Source organism: Melanotaenia boesemani, chromosome 16 (assembly GCF_017639745.1).
Source record: "Melanotaenia boesemani isolate fMelBoe1 chromosome 16, fMelBoe1.pri, whole genome shotgun sequence".
Lineage (NCBI taxonomy): Eukaryota > Metazoa > Chordata > Actinopteri > Atheriniformes > Melanotaeniidae > Melanotaenia > Melanotaenia boesemani.
The window spans coordinates 8709595-8733541 of record NC_055697.1 but is presented as its reverse complement, the minus strand read 5'-3'; the positions used below and the strand labels follow the sequence as shown (position 1 = coordinate 8733541).

At 38.6% G+C, this 23947-nt stretch overlaps 1 protein-coding gene across 1 annotated transcript; it reads left to right on the top strand.

Annotated features, from left to right (window-relative positions):
• The first annotated feature begins 447 nt into the window (after positions 1-447).
• Positions 448-22520, top strand: LOC121655129 (insulin-degrading enzyme-like). Its single transcript, XM_042009567.1, has 25 exons — positions 448-574; positions 1324-1508; positions 2023-2230; positions 3467-3636; positions 4486-4608; positions 5306-5418; positions 7412-7574; positions 7981-8073; positions 8203-8294; positions 10069-10149; positions 10478-10581; positions 10861-10963; positions 11079-11201; positions 11543-11625; positions 12264-12408; positions 14149-14259; positions 14550-14670; positions 15062-15153; positions 17200-17311; positions 19254-19421; positions 19567-19839; positions 20442-20503; positions 21259-21331; positions 21415-21482; positions 21703-22520. Exons 1-25 carry the CDS (start codon positions 492-494, stop codon positions 21796-21798), a joined length of 3045 nt encoding a protein of 1014 aa, XP_041865501.1. The 5' UTR covers positions 448-491; the 3' UTR covers positions 21799-22520.
• The last annotated feature ends 1427 nt before the right edge of the window (positions 22521-23947 follow it).

The following is a 23947-nucleotide window of genomic DNA, read 5'->3' as shown; positions in this document are numbered from 1 at the left end:
GCTTTCTTTGTGGACCCTCACTGAGTCCTCTACTTTTGTCCACAGCAGGTTGAACTTAAAATCTTTTATAATCAACTCAATACTTCTGCATCAGGTCTTAAGCAGTTTTTTCTAAGACTTACATTTCTTGAGAATTGCATATTGTGTTGAATCAGCAGAGAGCATTCACCCTGCTGTTTCTCAGGAAGAGAAATTCTGGTTTTCATTGATCTTTGTCATTAAAGAGAATCTGTCATCAGAAGAGAATGCTTGTGTAGCCTAAAACAAATCTAAAGTTTGTTCCTGTAGACTTTTTAAAGATTTGTAACTTTATATATTTATGTGTGTGTGTGTGTGTGTGTGTGTGTGTGTGTGTGTGTGTGTGTGTGTGTGTGTGTGTGTGTGCGTGCGTGCGTGCGTGTGTGTGTGTGTGTGGAGAACTGATTGAGAGGTTGGGAGGCGGAGCTTAATAATCTGTTATGGAGGAGGTTGGGTTAGGTTAGGTGGTTGCTATGGTAATACAACCGGTTACTCCCCACTTTGCGAGATACGTCCAGTCACCAGGAAGCAGCGTCTGTATAGATCAACCATTTAGGTAAGTGCCCATGGCAGTTGTTGTAGCTTTTGAAAAGTACACTAAACTTTGTATTGGCTAAGTCTACCAAACAAACATTAGCATCTCGTGCCGCTGAAGCTGGTGTTTCCCTGACTAAGCACTGTTAGCTGTGTTGCTACATTAAGAGCTAAGCCAGCTTGTGTACAATGTTCCACTTTAAGTATTTTAGTTATGATACACTTTAAGCTGAGTGGAATTACGGGTTTTGCGAAACTAGACAAAGCAAGTCGGTTGCTATTTTCAAACGTAACTTTTCTGTAGTTGTTGTCATAGGTCAGACAAGCTAATGCTAGTTTCACTTTTGTGATTGGGATAGTTAGACAAGCACTGTATAGACAACAGCGCTTAATGCCAAGCGGTTGAATTCATTTATCCCTGTACTTAACAGTCCGGTTTAAGCATTTTTGTTCTTCTTCTGGTCAGATTAATGATTTTTGTTCCATCTTGTTGAATGCTTAATTTACAAAATTAGCAGCGATGATTAGGTAGCTAGAAATTTGTTGTTATTTAACAGTTTTTAAACTATGTACAATAATGCAAAGATTTAATATGGCACTCCTGTTGTGTTTATGACTTTGCTAACTGCCGTGAGACCAGGCGTTTTTTATAGATTTTGACCTAAATGAATTGTATCCTTCATAACTTCAAGGGATATTGAAAGCATCCTTGGTGCTAAATACCCTTTGCTCTAATTTCTTTAAACTGTTGAATTATTCCCTCCTCTGCAGGCTGGTGTCATCCTTACCACTCAAAATGAATGATCCAGCTGTGAAGAGGGTGGTCAGTGATATAATTTGTTCTCCAGAGGACAAAAGGGTTTACAGGGGCCTGGAATTTACCAATGGCTTGAAGGCAATGCTCATCAGTGATCCAACAACAGACAAATCCTCAGCTGCTTTAGATGTCCACATAGGTAAATCTACATACCTTATGTCCTTAATATAGCTGCCATACTAAAATGAAAGAGAAAAAAATGTAGTAACTTCTAGTGAATATCGTCTGACAGGACTGATGAGACTGACAACTTGTTGGTTGTAGCATATAACGAGGAAAAATAAGATGCTTCATAGTTAACAATTTTTTTCAATAAACCTTTTGACACAACAAAAGACAGAGTTGCTCCAATTATAAAGCAAGATTCATTATAGTTGTAATTATATTTTTGTATTACAACACAGCAGATAGTTTTACTGTCTACTCTAGTGTTGCCTTATTTGATTAGTACTATTATGTATTATTAATAAGATACTGTTTCTAAGTGTTACATAATTACTAACATGCCAACAATGTGCTTATTAAAGCACATTTTGTAGTGTAATTGCATATTAAAGATCATTCACTGTCCCTAGTTTCTTGGACAACCATGCATGGCAACACACACAGCTTCATTAGTCAAATCTGAGTGTTCATTTCTCTTCCATTCACAGGTTCACTATCAGACCCAGAAAACCTCTCAGGCCTGGCACATTTCTGTGAGCACATGCTGTTCCTGGGAACACAGAAGTATCCCAAGGAGAATGAATATGGCCAGTTCCTCAGCGAACATGGAGGCAGCTCCAATGCCTTTACCAGCGGGGAACATACCAACTATTTCTTTGATGTGTCCCATGAGCACTTGCAAGAAGCTCTTGATAGGTACTGTGCTTTACATGCTCGTAAAATTCCTGTCAAGAGCTCTTCTATCTTTATTCCTTGGTGTGTACATTTCCACACTTACAATGCTTTGTCTAACAAAATTTAATTCATACTCACTAGAACTAACCTATATAGAACTGGTTAATATTTTGTCACGTGTATGACTTTAACTTTCCTCTGCTTTTTAAGGTAAATCAAGATGGATGTCATATACTCTCCTTAGCAGTTGTTACCAAGCATATATTCCACAAGAGTCCACTGTCATCTGTAATGAGTGTGGGGACATATTCGGGTCCTATCTGTGTTGGTTTGGAAAGGACACTTATGAAATCAGAATTTGATCTGTAGGGATAAGCAGCCTTATTAGAAATGAATTACTTTTAAGCACCTGTCCCCTTTGCATAGGCCCTCATTGCCCAGAAAATTATGAACACCATCTGTACACCTTTGGTAGGAACGACACTGTGGAATGGGCTCAATTAATAATAAAAAATAATTGCCTGAAAGGATCATCCTGCAATTACTCTAGACTGGTTGATGCTGGTTCCTGCAGTCTGCATAGAGCGTATAGGCTACCTCGCCTTCCCTTTCTGTGACTCTGAGGTGGTGTTGTGCAGATTTGAAGTAGAAATTCTCAACCACTGTGTTGATGACTGATTTTGCTAATAGCTTGTAATACATAAAAACGGGCACGCTTTAAAGGGTTAACACGATTTTTAGTGAGGAAGATTTTAGCTGAAATTTAGGTCTTTCTGTCAGTTAAAAACATTAAAAGGAAGGCTTTTTTCATAAATATGCTTTTTATATTGTGAAATTATATAAATATTAGATAATTCTGACCGTTTCCAAATAAAAAAAAACTTTAACAATGCAGCTCTTCATGTTGCAAATACCTTGCTCCCCAATAGATCAAGGTGCAGGTGTTTAGCAGCAACTCTTTGTTTAATGTAGAGTATCAACCATTGTGTGTGCTTTGCATTTCCTCATTTGCTTAGCAGTTGCTCTGACCTTAAGTTTATGCAAATTGAGTTTTAGAATTGCATTTAAAAGCCCTTCTGTACATGTTCATGTGACACTGCTGTACAAACCACAACAACGCAGGGTTAATGTGGAAACCATTGTTCATTTTACACAGGTTAATGATGTTGAATATGCCAAAGCATGAACTGCAAGAATTGTACATCTGTACGGTGATCCAACATGATGAATTCCTTGTGTCATTTTCAATCTTTGCAGGTTTGCCCAGTTCTTTCTGTGCCCTCTGTTTGATGAAAGCTGTAAGGACCGGGAGCTAAATGCTGTTGACTCTGAGTATGACAAGAACCTAAAGAATGATGTCAGGAGGCTTTTTCAGCTTCATAAGACCACAGCCAACCCAAACCACCCATTCAGTAAATTTGGAACAGGTAGAAACCATCAGGAATGGTCACATTACCTCTCTGAAACATTAACTATAATGAAATTACTCTGCACAGTACTTGTTTTTTGCATCTTGTTGTTGTTATATTTTGATGTCATCACAAATTTCCCTGAGGAATTCCAAAGGGATTAATAAAGTATTCTGATTCTGAAAGGTATGTTCACAATCACAGTGATATTATCAGTCAGTATTTAAAGCAGTTGTACTCTCTGGAGGCTTTAGATGATGTGATGTAGAGTTAGAAACCGCCAGCTTTAAAACTTATTGTACATAAACTGCTGAAAACTATTATTAATTTAGTTAACCAAAAATTAAAATTAAAGCTGTTATGAGGGAAATGATCTCACATGAGGAAAGGAGGTATTTTTTCTGTATGGGTAAATTATCAGTCATGTGCACTTGGATCATCTTGAAGCTCAAAATAACCACCTGATGGCAGTAGCTGGCATAATCTCTGAACTTAAACAACTGAAATTAAACACTTGTAAAACACTTTGTTCAATACAGCACCTGTATTTGACCCGTCGTTCACAAAGTCATGGTATGCATTCATATTACAGATGTTGTGATTTCGTGCACAGCTCCAGCAAACATACACTCACAGGTTTTCTATATTAATAATCTGCATAGCTGGTGCTGAAGTTTTCAGTAGTTTTCCTTTTTATTTAGAAAACAGCTGCCAGTGCAGGGATCATCTGTCCCAACAAAAGTTGTTCTGATCTGTCAGTGAAAAGTAGGGGATTGTTGTTTGTTTGTGTTTTTTTTTTTTTGTAGTTTTTTTTTTTTTGCCAACAGAACCGATATAGCTAACAGGTTGGTTTAATGTTTCATGTAGGCAACAAACTGACACTTGAGACCAGACCATCTGAAGATGGGATTGACGTTCGTCAAGAGCTCATGAAATTTCACTCTGCATATTACTCCTCTAACCTCATGGGACTGTGTGTGTTAGGAAGAGGTAAGACTTCATCTCTCACTAATGTAACATGGAGATCTTTCTAAATTCTCACTGCCTCTCAGCAACTCTACAGTAAGATACGACGTCGTGCAGTAGCTACGTGGTGGACCGATGAACCACAGGATTTCATTAGCAAATAATTGTATGACACCTCACATTATTCTGAGATCATTTAAGGTATAGTAACTCATTTTATTAGCAGAAAGAATTCAGACACAAGCTTCTACCCAGTTGACAGATTAGCTCATGTTTTGCATCATCTGAATAATAAACCATCCTTCATCTTTTTTTCCCATCAGCTATTATTTTCTCATTTGGTAAACATTCCCTCACTTTCCCGTTCTTTTCTTTTCTTGTAATTCTGACATGAAAAAAAAAAAAATCCCATCAGCAGAATGTTTTATTCAGTGTTGTTCAATCTTTCTTCAAATGTTAATTTTCCTTAAAGAGTTTTTCCCATGTTAGTGATTTTTCTGGGGTGTTTTCTGGGCTTACCCACAGTGTTACAATGCTATATTAACTATTTAAATGTTACTCAGAGCTTCAGAAAAAGAGCTTTTGGTGATTTTTAAAAAGCTGTAATAATTCCCACTTTGTAATTCAATCATACCCTGAGGGTTGGTTAATATTAAACATGTTTAATTAATGGTTAATTATTGATGCTTAAATAAAACTGATGTCATCTTAATCTTTTCAGAGTCACTTGATGAGTTGACTTCAATGGTGGTAAGACTATTCAGTGATGTGGAAAACAAGAATGTGCCTATCCCAGAATTCCCTGAGCATCCCTTCCAGGAATCACAACTCAAAGTGAGTCTTATTAGATTACTATACCTTCTAGTCTATATTTGCAAAATACTGTTACTTCAGGATGTTTTCTGTACATTCCTTACTAGCACATTAGCTGTTAAATGAATTAGGGTTGACATTCATCTTGATCTACACAAACTGACACAAAAATTCACCACTGCAGATGTTTTGATGCACAACTCCTCCCTCCATTGGCAGCTGAACACTGTTGCACTTTACAGCACTAAGCTGCTGCTATCACTGTATAAAATTAACTTAGCTTTGTTTTTATTCTAGTATCCCCAGACTGCAACTGCTTACAATTTGTGACAGTTTTTGAAGAGAAAGCACAACAGTGAGGTTTTCTGTGAAAACTTGGATTTGCAAAGGGTTTTTCTTTGTTTTCTTTAATCTCTATGAATCTGTGTGTGTCTTCTCTGAGTTAAAGACTTAAAAGTCGATACAAGCATGACTCAAAAAACACTGTGATCGTCATCTACCAAGCAATTGTTTTTGTTTTTAATAAACACAATAGTCAATAGTAAGGGTAAGATGTGGAACCAACAGACTTTGGGCATGAAATTTAAAAGGTAAATACTGTAAAATGCAAAGAAGGGAATGTTGTGTATTTCATGTCCCACTTTCATTGTGACAGTTTGTCCTCATAAATACTGAAGTTGTTGGCTGAAAAACAAACTTGCAGAAACTTGAAAACCAGGAATTGCATGATATAAAATTTATTGATTCAATTATGCTGTGAAGGGAGAGCTGCTATTCACTACGTACATTTACACACTTAATGAAAGCAAAAATAACAAAATGGAGCTTAAATATGACTGTAAGAAATGATGTGTGCATTGCACTGGCAGTGACGCTAAAGTGTCAATTAAAAAGGGGTTGGATCAGATAAGCTCAAGCTTCTTCCCCCTCCTTTTAACATTTAGCTAAAATATACAGACATTTAGTTGTGTTGGTATTTTTGGTTTTATTTCCTTTTTGTGTACTTTATGTTCAAATAAATAATCAATTAGTTAAATCAAGCACATAAACATGTATTCCATCTTAATATTGTTACAGATAAATGTTCAGAGAACAGAAGTAACAAAAACAATTAACATTAGAGGATTTATATTTTTAGGCCTCAGAGCATGCACGTGCATGTTTTTTTTTTTTAAAGATGTTTTTTTTTCTTCCCTTTTTAAATGGAAAATTGGCTTTTTTGTGTGTTAGGTGTAAACTGTCTGGTCAAAACATTTATTCATTAAAAATGCAGCTAAGATTAAAAATATGTAAGCGTTTGCTTAGAATTAATGTAAGCCATGTTCCTGTTTGTGCAACAGATCTGGAGTCCAGTTTATTATAATTATCTTCAGTCTCTTAATTAGAACTTGACCAATTGGATTTTTGGAGGCCAATTTCGATGATGGGCAGAAAGAAATTCTAATAAGTGATTAATTGGTCAATTAATTAAAAAAAAATATGAATAAATTTTTTTTTTATTTATTTATATTAGCATTGTGACCCTGACTCCTTTTAATGTTAAATCACATTTTTTTTCTTTGACTCATATGAGTCAAAATAAAAACCTTCTCAGATGTCAAAACATGGTCTGTTGCTGTGGTTACTGACAGCTTGAGGACTGAAGATTGAATGGAGTCGGAGCTCCATCTAGTGGACAAACGGCGCAACAACAACATTCTGCACAACTCCCACACAAAACAGCATTTCCTGTTTTGAGTAATTAAGAATATATCAGCGTTTTATTGGCTAAATTCCAGCTGATTATGATTATTTTAAAAACATCTATAATCGCCAGATTTAATTGGCCAGCCGATCAATTAGGTGGCCTCTACTCTAAATTGATAAATTCTACCGAGAGTGTTTCCTTAAAAAGTATCAAGTATTTAGTATTTTTTGCTGTATCAGTATCAAGCTTGAAATTCTAGTTTCATGACATCTCTGAGCATGACTGCAGTGTAATGTTAGTAATGTGGTTGTTTTTCTTTTAATACAGCAACTCTACAAAGTGGTTCCCGTTAAAGACATAAGAAAGTTGAATGTGACTTTCCCCATCCCAGATATACAGAAGTACTACAAATCTGGCCCAGGACGTTATCTCGGACATCTGATTGGTCATGAAGGACCGGAAAGTTTGTTCTCTGAGCTCAGATCCAAAGGTACTAAGTTGATCCACCAGCCAAAAACAGAAGCTTTGAGGATTGTGTTTTCTTTTTTTTTTTTTTTTTTTTTTTTTTTAAAGGAAATATTCTCAGAAAAATAAAAGATGTAAAACTTTCTCAATGTTATTTGATACCTCAGAGACTTCATTTAAATTTAATAACTGTATTAAATCAGTAACAGCAGAAATACGACTGTTAAGCTTCTTCTGATTAAACTTTAGAATTTACTTTTCTTTTGGATTAAAAAGCAAACTTTATCCCCAACCGATTGAAACTTTTAAGATTAACACTTGGAGAATAGAAGAATAGAAAATTGTCCTTTTCAGTACCCAATGAGTGCATTTAATTTATGAGCTTAATTTTTCTATTGTAGAATAAAAATAACTGAATGATTATTTTTAAGGCTGGGTGGACACTCTTGCTGCAGGACAAAAAGAAGGAGCCAAAGGGTTCATGTTCTTCACCATCAAAATGGATTTGACTGAGGAGGGTCTCTGTAAGTAACACATCCTTCCTGTAGGTCTGCCGTCCCCGGTACACCTTTCAGTAAGGAGGGGGGTAAGATTTGTCTTCAAAGACAACAAAAAAGTAAGAAAACTGACTGAGGTATGATTTGTCACCACAGTGCATGTTGAGGACATCATTTTCCACATGTTCCAGTACATCCAGAAACTGCGCACTGAGGGGCCTCAAGAATGGGTGTTTGAAGAGTGCAAAGTAAATTCTGTTTATTCATTTACATAATTTCTCTGTCACATCAACCAGTCAGATATTTTACAGTCTGCTGTATCTAACCACGTCAGCTGAAGCTGGATATCATGTTTTCTTTTTCACAATAAAAGGGTGTGTGTCCATAAGATGATGATTTGGCACCGAACAAAAATAACATTGAGAATAACAGGCAAGCAGTTCTGGAGGAACTGGACAGACAGGAGATGCTGCTCTGGAAGAGGCGGGGAGGTGGCTGGCCGCGATACATGCAGGACCAGCAGCTCAAGCGAAGCTGGCTGCAGCCAGTTCCTGTTGGTTGGAAAACGTCACCTAACTGTCACCACAATCTCCTTGGTCTTGTCCACATTCACTTCTAGATGGGAGTTGTCTCACCACTCCACGCTGTTAAGCTGAACTGCAGTTCTGTGAGGGGCCTGTCAGTTGAGACGGGGACTGTGTCATCTGCAGATTTAACCAGGAGACAGCTGGACTGGGTAGACTTGCAGTCATTGACATACAGGATGAAAAGCAGCAGTGAGAGAACCAAGCCTTTTGGGGAGCCAGCTGAGGTGTACAGGAGGCTAGAGAAGGTGTTGTCCAGCACTCTCTGTAACCTGTTGGTTAGGAAGCTTTTAAACCACAGAGATTCTCAGTGAGAATGTGGAGCTGCAGTGTGTTGAAAGCTGAAGAGAAATCAGCAAACAGGAGTCTGGCTGTGGTGTTAAGGACTTCCAGATGTTTGTGAATGGTGTCTGTGGTGAAAGCCTTTTTCATTTAATTTCATCCTTCTTTTTCTTATTCAGGATGTCCTGGACATTGTTCATCTTCAACTATTTAACAATGTTTTCCATCTTAAGCACCAAACTAAGGACATTTGCACTTTTATAGTCTCTGGATAAGTTTGTTACAAATTAATGTGACTGTCACAGTGCGGCGACATTATATTTGCATAATATAACTATGAGACAACAGCAATATAGTGAATAAATTATGGTGTGGTCACATGATCATTTTGTGTTAAACAAGGTACCATTTTCAGTTGGACTCTGGTGCCAACTGCAACGTACATTTTATAGAGAGACAGAGGTCGCTTGGACCAGAGACGGCTAGCCCTGCGGCACATCTGTGTGTCACTTACAGGGCTTTCATTTTAACACACTGTTTTAGTTTCAATATTATCAATATTATCACCAGTAGCATTCAGAATTAGAGATACTTTATTAATCCCAGAGGGAAACTGCTGCCATGCAGTGCTCATTAAAACAATGACATCCAGTGAGAGAAAAGGAGGTAGAAAACAGAGAAATAATGGTGCAAATGAAATTAGAATAAGGTGATGAAATTAAATAAATAAATTAAACATAATAAAATAAGAAAAATAATACAGTATACACAACACAACAAGACATTAACAAATAGGTAAATATTTACAGTATTTACAATATTTGCTAGAGGTTATGGCTCAGAGTTATGGAGTTTGATGGTCACGGGAATTTCCTGTGGTGTTTCTGTATTTTAGTGTCCAGCTGTTTGGTTCCCAAAATATGAACAAAATAAGCAAGAACAAGTTAATCATCTTGTTTGAAACCAGGCAAAATGGATGGTTTTGTTGGAAGAAAACTTTAAAGTAATAATTACAAATTAAAGTTTGGGAGGTTTTCTTGTTAAACCCTGAAATAGCTGAGCTTTCTGAAAGAAGTCCAACGTTCTATCAGCTGTGAAAACTCATAAGCTCTGTGTTGTGTCTTCACTTGTTCTTCCACTCTGTTTTTCTATGTAGGATTTAAGGAAAATCGCCTTCAGGTTCAAGGACAAGGAGCGACCCCGTGGCTACACCTCCAGTGTGGCAGGACAAATACATGTAGGTTTAAATTCCTAACTGTAGAAATTCTGTTAAACCAAGCATGACTGTAAAATGATTTATTATTATTATTATTATTTAACACCATTTTAACAGCTCTGAAAGAACTTCCGTTAGACATATGCTGAATTATTCTATATTTGTATTCAGTTTGATCTTTATTCTTTCACTATTTTAATCTTTGTTCAGTCATTAAAGCACAATTTTATCTGTTACAAACAGATGTGTGCTTTCACACTAAATGTTTTGTCCGTTTGTGGTAGTTGAACCCTGAACTGAAGTGGTAGTTGACTCTGAAGTCTGACCAAATGTCTGCTCTGTGTTGTAGTACTACCCACTTGAAGAAGCCTTAGCAGGAGAGTACCTTCTGGAAGACTTCAGGCCAGATCTGATCAAAATGTTGCTTAATAAGCTGAGACCAGAAAACTTGAGGTCAGTCTTTGACCTCTCTTTAAATTAACAAACTATTGTTAGTGAAGCATCAGACAGTAACAGAAATATATGATAAACACTTAGAGGGAATTTTTCATATGGACATTCTTTTACATTCAGATGAAATGGCTTTTTGTAGCTCTAAAACGTAATCTAATCAGTCATGACACATTGTAAGATGGCCTTGATTTGCCCACGTGATTTGAGTACGTGATTGACTCTGACAGGTTTCTCTGTACATGTAACTATGCGCTTTGTTTCATTCCCACCAATTCCCAGAGTTACAGTGGTGTCCAAGTCATTTGAGGGTCAGACAGACAGGACAGAGGAGTGGTACGGCACACAGTACAAACAGGAAACCATAACTGAGGAAACCATCAAGGTAAATTTGTTTGGATATCATTATCCATGAAATCACACGCTCCAGTATGTATTTTCATCTGTTTGATGAATGATAGGGCCTTTATCTTTCTGCTGACTGAACACTTGTGTTTTAGAAATGGGCAAATGCAGACCTCAATGGCAAGTTCAAATTACCCATGAGAAACGAGTTCATCCCCACCAACTTTGAGATCTACCCTCTGGAGAAAGACTCTCCTTCAGTTCCCACTTTAATCAAGGCAAGTGTTTCTGCTGCACAGCTCTGTTATTAAAGGAACGTCACTCTAATCTGCCTAACCACAGCAGACGTTCCTGCTTTACATCATTTTGGTGGAAGCTTTCATATGGAAATTTGCTGTGATTGAAACATGAAACCTTTAGTTATGTTGTTGCCATGATGTCAAGCCCGTCAACTGTGTACATGTTTTCATCTCAGAAGGAATTGCTGAATGAAAGCTACTGAACCTTTAATCTTACTTTCAACTTGTTAGAGTAGTTTGTGAGATTTCTATGAATAAATGAGCAAGAACGTCCTGACTAGAAGTTCAGAGCAAATGAGAGCTGTGTTTATTTCTTCCAGGACACAGCTATGAGCAAGGTGTGGTTCAAGCAAGATGACAAATTCTTTCTTCCCAAGGCATGCCTGAACTTTCAATTCTTCAGGTGCGTAATTTATGATTTATCATTTAGAGGAACTTTGGGTACAAACTCCGAGCCAGTTTGCCATCTTTATTGTGATACTGAACTTTCCACTTAGTTAATGTTAAGAACTCATCAGTTTTCAGTTACATACACAGCTTTCTACTACTTGTTTTCAAATACACACAGTAAGTAAGCATGCTGTTGCTACAGTGTATAATGAAAAATGTATAACTTGGCTAATGAAGTGCAGAATAACAAGATATGCCAGTTTTAATTTGACTAAGGTGACTTAACTTTAAAACCTCCAGTAGTCTGACTGAGCCGCTCAATTAATTCAACAAATGTCACTGAAAGTTTTCTAAGTACAGCAGCAAAGTCCTTAATTAAGGTAAGCTGCCATAGTTTTATTTAATATTGATGTATATGCTCTTGTACAATCTGGAGAGGTCCATGTAATGCAGTGTGATAGACTGGATTAGCTTGTATCCAATGATCAACAAGTGAAATGTCACAAAATACAGGGCAGCAAATACTGCAGTAGTACTTTCTTTTTGCTGAATGCATGTGCTATCCCTCTAGGCTGTATCAGCTAAATGTTTAATAACAAGCACTGTGCTTTTTTCTGTGCTTGGTGTCACCATTGCTAATTTTTTCTACAGCCCGTTTGCATATGTGGACCCATTGCATTGTAATATGGCATATTTGTACCTGGAGCTCCTCAAGGACTCCTTCAACGAGTATGCATATCCAGCTGAGCTATCTGGCTTGAAGTATTGCCTCCACAATGCAGTCTATGGGATGTATGTAAGTATTCAGAATCATCCTCCATCGTTCTCTTGCTGCATCACGTCCACAATCATTAACCGTTATCCAAATTAGGCCACTGTGCTTCAGTCCCACCTGGATTTTCATTTGTTTCATTCCTTATGATAAAACTGATATCAGAAAACAGGTTTTTTTTGTTGTTGTTGTTTTTTCCAGATATTCTGTTTTATATGTAATTTCAGACTGTCATGTGGTAATCCCAACCAATGTGGTTTAATTCAAACTTCTGTTTATTCTCAAGTGTCTCGCTAATCCCCCTTCAAGTCAGATGTTGTTTTTACTCTCCTTTATATAAAACTAAAGAGGATTTAAAAGCATTTATGCAGCCTGCCTGGCTGGGCTGGTGTTTGGTGTAGCCTCCAGGATCTTTGTAATAAATAAGTTGTTCTACGTTTGGAGGGACCAGTGAAGGTTCTACTGGGGGGGGGGCTTTAACAGTAAAAATGGTTTGGGCTTTCTGCAATCTGATTGTGTGACATGTTGTCCTGTTTATTCAAACTCTATATTAAATACAGATTTCTATTTCAGATCACCAACTTTTTGTCATGAAACTGACGAGTAGCTTTACAGACTTTAGAAAATGACACAAGCGTCTGGACTGATGTGTGTCTACTGGTAACAAAAAGACTTAGCATGGTTTATGATAAGGCATCCTTCATGAAAAACAGTTCGAAGGCAAACTCCTAAAACCAGAGGTCTATTTGAAAAACACTTATTTCTCAGCCTGAGAGGCAGATAGAAACAGGGCTTTGAAATCTATCTGTAAGCTTAAACCTTCAACATTTATTGTAAATTAATGCTTCTGTTCACTTGTGGTCTCGAAGGTACACTATAGACAGCTGTTGCATCTGTTCTAAATGGGTAAAGCCAATTAATTATCTTAGATTAAATTTTTCTTTACTTCTTTCAAGCATTTCAACTCACACTAAAAGATTTTTCTCCCTTTGTCTCAACTGGCTTAGCTAATGGTTTAAAGTGCATTTGACTGATGTGTCCTTTGTGAGGTGGCATGTGATTTGTCTGAGTCAGCACTACTGTTGTGGCTGGCTGGCTGTCCCTTGAGGTTAATAACATTAGGAGACATTACCTGAACAGGTGTCACCACAGGGACTTGGAGAGAGGGAGAGTCGAGGAATGAGATGAGTCTGAGAGTGTAGCTGTGTGGTGGGACGTTTTGCTGAATCATGAAGGACCTTAAGCTGCATGATATAACTAAATAGAAGCAATGAGCAACCTTGGCTGTTCTGTTACATTTTTTAAAGTCTTAATTTAAATAGAAAAGAACATCATTCGCTGCTCAGGTCCCTCTAAGAGACAGAAAAGAAAAAAAAAACTGTTTACACAGACTGATATGAAGGTTTTGATCTTTGTACATTATCTAATAAATGGAAACATAATTTGAGGACCTGTTTTTAATTTTTTTTATGGTGTTTGGAGGTATCATCTTAATCTGAGCCTGCCATTTCTTACCCTGTCAAACATTAGTCCTTTTTAGTCCTTGTGTTTTCTATTGGAATGTATGACCTTAATCCTTTCTTATCAAAGACATTTATAGATTTCATTTACTACTGAATGTTGGTTAACTAATGTAAAACTTTCAAATCTGCACATGAGCAAAAAAAATAGCTGTTGTGCTTTTTTTTTTATTTTTCTTATTTTAACTCATCTTAATTTGTTGATGTCGGTAACAAACCTCTTGTCCTCTGTCGTTGGCTGCAGCTGTCTGTCAAAGGCTACAACGATAAACAGCAAATCCTGCTGAAGAAGATCGTTCAGAAGATGGCTACCTTTGAGATCGATGAGAAGCGCTTTGACATCACCAAAGAAGCTGTAAGCTGTGACAACACCATTTTACCACTGTCAAGACTGAATAATATAGGGGCTTGTTAAACCTTTTTTTTTCTTTTAGCCTGTAATTCAAAAAGATATTTTTGGTAATTTCATGATAAAGAAAAAAAAGACTGATAAAATGGGAAAAAAAACATAAGATTACAAGTTTTTTTAATGTACTCACTTTTACATTTTTTAATAAGTTCAGCTTTTTCCTCATTTCACTTTACCAATTTAGATTTTTGTACCTTTTTTTAAACACATTTCTTAACTTCTTTCTCTCCCTGCAGTACATGAGGTCTTTGAATAACTTCAGAGCCGAGCAGCCTCATCAGCACGCTGTGTACTACCTCCGTCTACTAATGACAGAAGTTGTTTGGACCAAAGATGAGCTCAGAGAGGCTCTAGATGGTGAGATGAAGCTTTGTTTCCACTCAGAGGCCAAGTATTTGTACTTAATAGCCTTTTTTTTTTTTTTTACTGAGGAGCACACAGTTTAAAAAACAAAAGAAAAATGGAGCCAACACTGTGCTCAAGCTAAGACAATGCAAGTAAAATCCAGTCTTGATGTGACAGAAACTCAGTTTGTAGATTTTCATTCTTGGCTAAAGTGTCCAGCTGTTCGGTGTACCGTTTGACTGGATCAAGTTCTGACTGCCATACACTCAAACAACCACAGAGTAGTTATTCGTATTGTTTTCTTTATTTAATTTTTTTTGGTTTGTTTTTTTTCCCTCTGTTTCATTCTTGATTGGCGAGTCGCTCTCTGATTGATTGTTGTTGTCTGTGATATTCATTCCAGATTTAACTCTCCCACGCCTCAAGGCCTTTATACCTCAGCTGCTTTCACGGCTACACATTGAAGCCCTTCTCCATGGCAACATCACCAAAGAGGTTTGTTTGGTAACCTCTTTATAACATGTGCTGTCTGCCTCCTTCACTCCATTTTATGGTATGGCAACATACCATATGTGGCAACATTTCAGATACCTTTTTAATATTTACTTTGGTTTTTTATAGGTATATCAGAGGATTATTGTCAAACATCTTAATAATCAGTTATTGCATCTGAATTTGTGTGAGTTTGAAAAGAAAAAACAAGGCGCTTCATTAATTCTTCTTTTTTTTTAACTTGTCTTGTCCAGCATGGCAGCAGCAGAATGATTGTCTGGCTGCTGTGTTGTGCTGAACAAATTTGCATTGCCAAGAGTAGCCTTATGGGTATGAGGCTCCTCTTGATAATCTGATTTTCTCATTTAATTAATTTATTTATCTTTTATCTTAATTATTTATTTTTAATTATGGAATTTATGGAATCTTGCTAGACCTGACCTGAGGAAAAAAGGAAATTATGAAGAGAAGTAAAAAGGAAAGTAGAATTTAGGAAGAGGAGACAAAAATGCGGTAGATAGAAGCAAAAACCTTTAATCCAACCTAACACCAGACAACCAACTGCTACACCTGTACAGAAACACAACACAGAATTCCTACAGCTTTTACAGGTAAACTAAGTTGACAATCATCAAGAGTCCCCCACCCAAAAAAAAAAAAATTTAAGCAAGACGGCTACAACAACATGTATCACAACGACATCCAAAGTACCAGAAACACACACACACACACACACATAGGGAAAAAAAACAACAAAAAAACAAAAGTGCTCTTAAACCCCCTGGACAACTCAGTGAATGTGTCAGCATGCAGAGCATGCAGGAATGAGGACTCATCAGCGATGAGTGTGATCGTGCAAATGTGACCACGCCTCTCCGGAGGCTAGGGGCACACTAGGGCGGCCCAGAGACCTTGGCGATCAGCAACAATCCCGGAGCAGGAACCCAAGACACCCCCACGAAGATGACCCCAGACCCACCCAGAGGGTGGCAGAGGAAGGCCCCTGCCAGAGTCCCCTTTAGTCACGGGCCACAGGCCCAGGCGGGCCAAGATGGCGGCCGCCGACCGCGCCAGGCGCAAGCCATCCAGAGCAGACAAAGCGAAGGGCTCAGGGCCCCAAGAGCCCAGCCACACCACAGTGAGCCGCCACCAACCCCAGAAGGCACCCACTCATCACATGCCTGGGGGGGAAGGAGAGGAGGGGGAGAAGGACAGCGGGAGAGCCCAGACCCACGGCCCACCACCCCCAGGCCCAACCAGGCCTCTCCCACAACTACATGTGATCCCTCCCCTCGCCACATGCACACCTATATCCTTGCCCACTCCCACTCATCCTGGCACATGCACACACAAACCTCCCAGTCTCATCTCTAAACACACCCTAGCACCTCCCCCTACGATCTCCTGGGGTGGCAACCAGACACCAGGGCATGCACCAGCCCATCCCATGGCAGCACACCCAGGCAGGCCCAGATTCCCTGGCACACACCGATCCCTCCACCCCTAAGCGAGTGGGCCACCTCCAGGCACCAGAGCCCTGCTTCATTGATTTAAGATTGCTGATGCTGAGCCTTTAGGGGAAAGGAAAATTGTAAACTTGCCCTTGCAGCATAGCATATTTTTTAGGAGATGTAACAAAACGAAAAGTGGGATGCTCTGAGCAGTAGAAGAGGATCACTTGTTCCCTGTGGTGTGATAACTTTTACTTTTAAAATGATTGTGATGGATAACTGTAGAAACAGTTTTCATACACTTTCTGTTTTACCACCACATCAGACATATTACTGGTGTCATCCCACAACCTTCAAATCAACTCACAAGTTTTTAACTAGTAGTGGAACACACTGCGTATGTATCAGCAAGTACTTATAGAAATTTTGGTAATGGAAACTTTCTGTGTAAAAATGGCCTGATTCTGACCTCATTTGAGAAAGTCTGAGTCATTTGTTAAGAATGTACACAGAAGGTTGTTCTGTCCTTTGAATTAGGTTACTATTACTGATAATAATTTGGTCTAAATGTTTTTCTTCCTGTGTGTCTGCTCTTTAGTCTGCTCTTGGCATGATGCAGATTTTAGAAGACACTCTCACTGAGCATGCTCACACAAAGCCTCTTCTACCAAGCCAGTTGATTCGCTACAGAGAGGTGCAGCTTCCAGATGGTAAGTCACATATTACACACCTTTTCCCTGCACACATACACACACATTTGTTTTTATATCACCATGACTGACACTCCATTGATGCAGTGCATTTCTAAGTGCCTAACTCTTGAGCAAAGGTTATATTCAAAACCAGCATTTTGTGACAGTGTCTGAAATTTGACGTTAGTTCATCGGTTCCTCAAACATGATATCTTTGGCGTTTTGTGAAATGTTTGAGTGTGATTGAGGTTAAGGGGACAGGATTTCCCACACATAGACCAATGTGCAGCCCAGCGCCACAGAAACAACTCCAAGCCCCACAGATTCTGCCCCCAGAATCTTCAAAGAATTAAGATCTGAATAATTTCAAATGCTTCTTGAGCTTTAAAATTGTCTCAGCAGGTGACTGAAGAACAATAGATAAGCATACAGGTGAATATTTAATATGGCAGCTCAGAAATTGTGTGTTTGAACACCACCCACTGTACAGACTTTGCATACACCCCGATGACTGACTCCACCTACCACCACAACCGCGCACACTCAATTCCTTCACCAGCGCCAGAGGAGTACCACAAATTGCTAACGGGGACCTGATTTATAAAGCTGCCATAGATACAAAAACCGGCATACACCAACAGTCAACTTTTGGGATTTAATAAAACCAAACTTGGCGGGAGAATGTTCCTACCTCCACGAAAACTCTGACCCTGGCGCACAAAATCTGGGAAATGGGAAACTGCTACACCAATGGTACAGAATAAAATCAAGGAAATGATCAGGTGGACAGTCTGCTGTCAGCATATACCAATCAGTAAAAGAAAATGCAAGAAGTAAGCTTCAGTCATTCATTCTTAGACCCAGCAGAGTGGGAGCAGACTGGAGGCTGGAGGTCTAGAAGTGATGCAACGCTTATTAAACACACAAGAGGTGGATTTCCTTTTATTTTTTTTATTCTTAAACAGTCCTTTTTTAATTGTTGCCCCAATTCGTCAGGACAATGTCCATTTCCTGCAACTCCTTGGACACATTGTTAGTAGCGTTGATCGTGTCCCTTTGCACCTGCAGGACTTCCTCTGAGGACACGGCTGCTGCAGTTTCTGGCCTCACCCTCTCCAATCACAGCTGCAGCACCACAGACCCACCTGGAACACCCAGGAACTATAAAGAAATATTATTTAACACTAAATAAACCAGCACCAATCTCAGATGTATCTGTACATATTTATTCTATACATTAAAACAAAAGACTACATTACCGGCATTTAGCAGACGCTTTTCTCCAAAACGATTTATTATGGGCTCTAGTGTCTTTCCTAAGGCCCCAAATGGAAGGTGGTAACAATCACCCCTCTGGGATTTGAACTTTGGACAGATGCCCTGCCAACTGAGCTATCCAGCTGCACTAACTGATGCCTCTGGGGTGTCTTGCTTTTGACACTGCAATAACAGCATCTACCACCTGCTGCCACTATTCTGCCTTTGTGACACAAATAATGACCATGCTGTCTGCACCAATTAAACCTTTTTATGTTTTTCAACGTGGTCCATCAAGATCGCTGTCTCACATTCTGAAAAATTCTGTTATGGTCATTATTGATGAATATTTATTGTTGGCGTTCACCCGACCTTTTATAGCCACCATGTGGGCGTAGGAAGGCGTTCCCTCACGATTCTGATTCATAAACAGAAACAGGCATGGGGCGTGCGTGCACACGCTTTTATAAATCTGAAAGTTTTTGTGCGCCACATTTCTTTTTTCCCTGTGGATGCCACTTGTAGCTTGCTTTGCTACGCACAGTTTTATGCATGAGGCCTTTGGGAAACACTAAGGAATTCTCCCAGTATTAGTAAAGCCTTTGTTTTAATATTTGTCAATAAAGCATCACAAATGGAATACTCCTATGATTGCAGAACATCAGATAAATGTTTATAATATTTTGTTTTTTGTCTTTCTCAGGTAGCTGGTATGTTTACCAGAAGAGGAATGAGGTTCAAGATATTTGTGGCATAGAGATCTACTACCAGACAGACATGCAGAGCACCAATGACAACATGCTGCTGGAGCTGTTCTCCCAGATCATCTCTGAGCCCTGCTATGACACACTGAGAACCAAAGAACAACTGGGTTAGACCACAAAACACTCACATTTTTATACAGTTTTTTTTCTTTTTTGTTAATCATGGCTAACTTTTTCCAGGATAGTTTTCAAGATTCATAGATGTCGATGGCTGAGCTCTTACACATTTCTCTGTTCTGTTTCCACCCAAAGGTTACACTGTGTTCAGTGGGCCTCGACGGGCTAATGGGGTGCAAGGCCTCCGCTTTATAACACAATCAAAGAGGGCGCCCCACTACCTGGAGAGCCGGGTGGAGGCCTTCCTCAGCACCATGGAGAAGGCTGTGGAGGACATGAGTGAAGAAGCCTTCCAGAAACACATCCAGGCCTTGGCCACCCGCCGCCTGGACAAACCTAAGAAGCTCTCTGCTGAGTGCGCCAAATACTGGGGCGAGATCATCTCTCAGCAGTATAATTTCGACAGAGGTGAGCCCTCAAACCACAGCTTTTCATCCCTGGTTGTGTAGCATAGAAAGCATGTACAGGTTTTGGAGAATCGTGAATATTTTGTTCAGTCTCAGAGGTAAACGGGATGTTACTCAAATAATCTCCAGCAGTGACACACCTCAGTATTGCAGCACTTTCCTGAGTCACAGTGGACTGGAATGATGATGATTCACTAGTAATCTGCCTAAAGCTGTGAATGATGGAAACACCAAGCGGCTCTTCAGGGAGTGCTGGAGATTACTGATGGAATGTGACAGCAAAGCTAGCTCAGATTGGATTAGTTCAGTTTTAGGTTATGGAGAATTGCACAAATACCTGAACACACAGCTTTCAGGTGTAGTCTGATACTGCAGTAACAACTTTTTTTACTTATAACTAATTAAAATGTTTAAATCTTGAAAACATGGACAAACTACCTTCCTGTATAATCATGATAAACTCAGTTGAGAAACTGAGTTCCTGTGTGGCTAAAAGCTACCCAGAGTCCCTCTTTGAAATGGTCTCAGGGTTTAAGCAGGACTGCAGTGATATGCCTAAAACTGTTTATGTTGACACTTTGTGTTTTCCTTGTTGTGTTGCAGATAACATTGAAGTAGCACATATGAAGACGTTGACTAAAGAAGACATAATGCACTTCTACAGAGTGAGTAGTACAGCTGTGTCATGTTACTCCTCTTCCCTTGAATCCATTTGACACAGCACAGCGGGAGACACGTCCTTGTCTTCTGAGTCGATTACATCTCTGAGTTCTAACAAATTTCTGTCCCAACTTTTCCTGGCTTGTTACAGACACTGCTGCTAACATCTGATTACTTTCTGTGATTGTAATTTTTTTTTTATAGAAAAGTGATATTTTCACATATTTCTCTGGAATAGGTATGGGTTAGGAGGTGTTAGTTTAGTTGTGTGTGTCAGACATCCTTACATATTGTGCAGCTGAAACTGAAACTGATTCAAATGTCAAACAAATCTTTGCTTTCAGATAATCATCTACTAAAGACAATTTAACAGATTACAGGACTTGTACAGACTGTTGTACAAGCTGTACAGACTGGATTTAATTTGGCTTCATCAACTCTGCTGAGTAGGGATGCAAGATAATGGATTTTTGGCCGATATCCGAAATGCCAATATTTTACAACTCATTTATCCGTAACCGTGAGGCTCCATGTAACACAGCTGTCAAATGATGCTCCAGGCTGGGAAAACGGTGGAAAGTCTGGTTTTTCAGCCTCGGGATACTGCAGGGCATCAACGGTCCAGGAATGTGCATGATGAGAGTCAGTGTGTCATCAAAACAAGTCAGAAGTGCAGAATTTACAGGGTGGAATCTTATGTGGTGCTTTAAAGACATTCCTGACCCTAATCTTTTTTTTTTTTTTTTTTTTGTCTATACAGGAAAAGCTGGCAGTTAAGGCCCCAAAGAGACACAAGGTGTCCGTGCACATCTTGTCCAGAGAGATGGAGTCCTGTAAGTATATTTACAAAGATGCTGGTTGCTTAATTAGTTTATTCAGTGACATTAACTTGTGTGTGTGTTTGTGTGTGTACCAGGTCCACCAGTGGGAGAGTTTCCTGCTCAGAATGATGTCAGCCTGTCTCCTGCTCCTTCCCTGCCACAGGTAATCAACATCCTTTTCTTTAAGCATTTTTTATTGGTTACCCACTTCCTTGACTGTTTGCATATTTTACTCAACATAAACTTGCAACAGACCATTTAAAGCTAAGAGAACATTAATAGCTGAAGTTTTGTAGCGTGACATAAATTAGATGTACACAGTGAAACTACATGTGGCTTCCTTTTCGACCCGTCTTTGACCTCCAGATGTTTTGTTTCCTCAGCCCACATTGGTTCAGGACATTATGGCGTTTAAGAAGAGCCTGCCTCTGTTCCCTCGGCCCAAACCTCGCGTCAACTTAGTGACTGCCAAACTATGAGCAAGGCTGGCGGGTCGTCACACAGCAGCATGCAGTGGTGGGGAGGAGGATGTCAGCGAAGGACCTCACTCGGTTTCAAACCTAAACCCACGCACTCTTTATCTTCTCACATCAAGCTGTTCGCCTGACTGAGTCCACAAGGCTGTTGCAGAAGTAAAAATCCTAAATTATTATGAAGGCTTTTAGAGAAGCTTCACAGTGGGAGGTGTTGTCTTTCATTTCTTCAGATGCTGCTTTGAGAATGGGTTGTGTGTGATGAAATGGGGGGGGGGGGGGGGGGGGGGGGGGGGGTATTTTTTGGACAGTCTGAGGCAGCAACAGCTCTGCTGAAAAAATCACAGAAGTCTAAAAAAGTTTTATATAAATGTTTGCATTTCTGCGGCCTTACTGTGATTTTAATCACTGTTCTTTTTTTAAATGTTTGCTCTTGTAAACTGGAAAATGGAACCTTTTATGAAACTGTTTTTTTAATTGCCCACTCTACAGTCATTTTAAGGTTTTATAGCAGTTCACAATAGTATGCGATCCAAGAACTTCATGGATATTTCATGTTGTTTTTTTTAATTATTTGATTTGATTTTATGGGTTACCTGTAAATATTTAATAAGATCTCAGCACTGAGATGTTGGTTTGTGTTGTAATTTCTGGGGAAATTGTATTTATTTACATTGAGCATCTGGATGTGAGACTTCCTGTAGCTTTTCCCAATAAAATAAATGAATGTATGCACTTCTCTCCTTAAGCAATAAAGTAAATGCTCTTGTCAGGAGTTGATGCAAGGTGAAGTGAATGTGGTTTGTTACTGCAGGACTTCTCGCTGGGATCCAGGTGAGCTGGGAAATTTTTCACTTATCACCAGTTAGCTTTATAAGAGTCAAATGTTAAATCTGATCTAATAATAAATCTAAAGTTTTATCTCCAGGAATTAATAGAAGTCTAGCAAATTGCACGATGTTTTCAGAACTAGGTCCCATGGAGCGCTGCTGTTAACTTCATCATAAGGTAGAAAGTTTAAACTCTCAGACTTTGTTTGATGGACTGAGGAAACTGGAGATATGATCATTTGAATTTTTATAAAAATATTAATGTGAGTGTTAAAGTGGGATGTGATAGAATAATCAGGCTCTTTCGATATTCTAGTCATTAATTTAGTGTTTCATCTTGTTTTAAGATAAAAAAAAAAGTCATTTGAAATGACAATGGAAAGCTGCAGATAAAAACAAACTAATTCAACCTTTTTTTTTTTTTTACTGAGTAATGTTTTATATGCAATGACTCATATGCTGTGTTAGTTTTGGGTTTAAATGTATAATAAGTCCTTTTTACTCCGTTTTAAATCTACACTGAACCAAAAAAACACTTGTTTTTTTGGCTCACTGTGTGTTTGAGTTTGACTGATCTAGAAAGCTGAGCAAACACCTCAATGAAACATAAGACAGAGACAGCAGGATGTGATCAAACCAGTATGACATGATTAAACAATCATAAATTAAAGAGTAGAAAAAAGCAGCTTTTATGTTTTACTATTTTTAATGTTTCAATTGATGTTTACAAGAAATATTTTATCTGCTGCCGTTTCATGAATACTGCTGTTAAAATTCAGCTGATTTGTTTAATGTATTTGAAAATATACAATACACTACTTTTGATTAATTATTGAATTTTGTGCCTAACAATGCAATTAAATGTGATTAACCGCAGAAAATTATGTGATTCATTTTTAATCATTGCCTAGCACTGCCTTTGTTTGGCTCAGATCTTAGGGAAGAAATAACTCGGGATTTTATATCATTTTTCACATCGCACTCTGACCCGATCTGCAAAGTTAAGAGCCCAGACTTTGTTTTATTTTACCTGCTCATGCTTTCGTTTCTGCTTCTGTGTGACCAGTTTTTGTTTTTTACTATTTAGAAAAAAAAAATTCTTAGAAACTTGTTACATAATGGGAGGTTACTTGCAAATAGAATAGAATAGAATAGAACCTTTTCTGTTTATGCACAGCATGGTAAATCAAAACTTTGTTTAGCAGCAATCTCCAGTAGCAGCCACATACTGTATAAAATGTGCGTATGTTGTGTATTGTTTTAAACTACATTCAGTGCATGTATGACTAATATTCGTTAATATAAATTTTGTTCGGGGGTTGCCT

Bases quoted from the DNA above. Each gene is read 5' to 3' on its own strand.
- LOC121655129 (XM_042009567.1), top strand. From the start codon at position 492: ATGGTAATACAACCGGTTACTCCCCACTTTGCGAGATACGTCCAGTCA. The intron at 3,637-4,485 runs GTAGAAACCATC...TGTTTCATGTAG, and splicing joins ATTCAGTAAATTTGGAACAG to GCAACAAACTGACACTTGAG. The intron at 20,504-21,258 runs GTGAGTAGTACA...TTGTCTATACAG, and splicing joins ACATAATGCACTTCTACAGA to GAAAAGCTGGCAGTTAAGGC.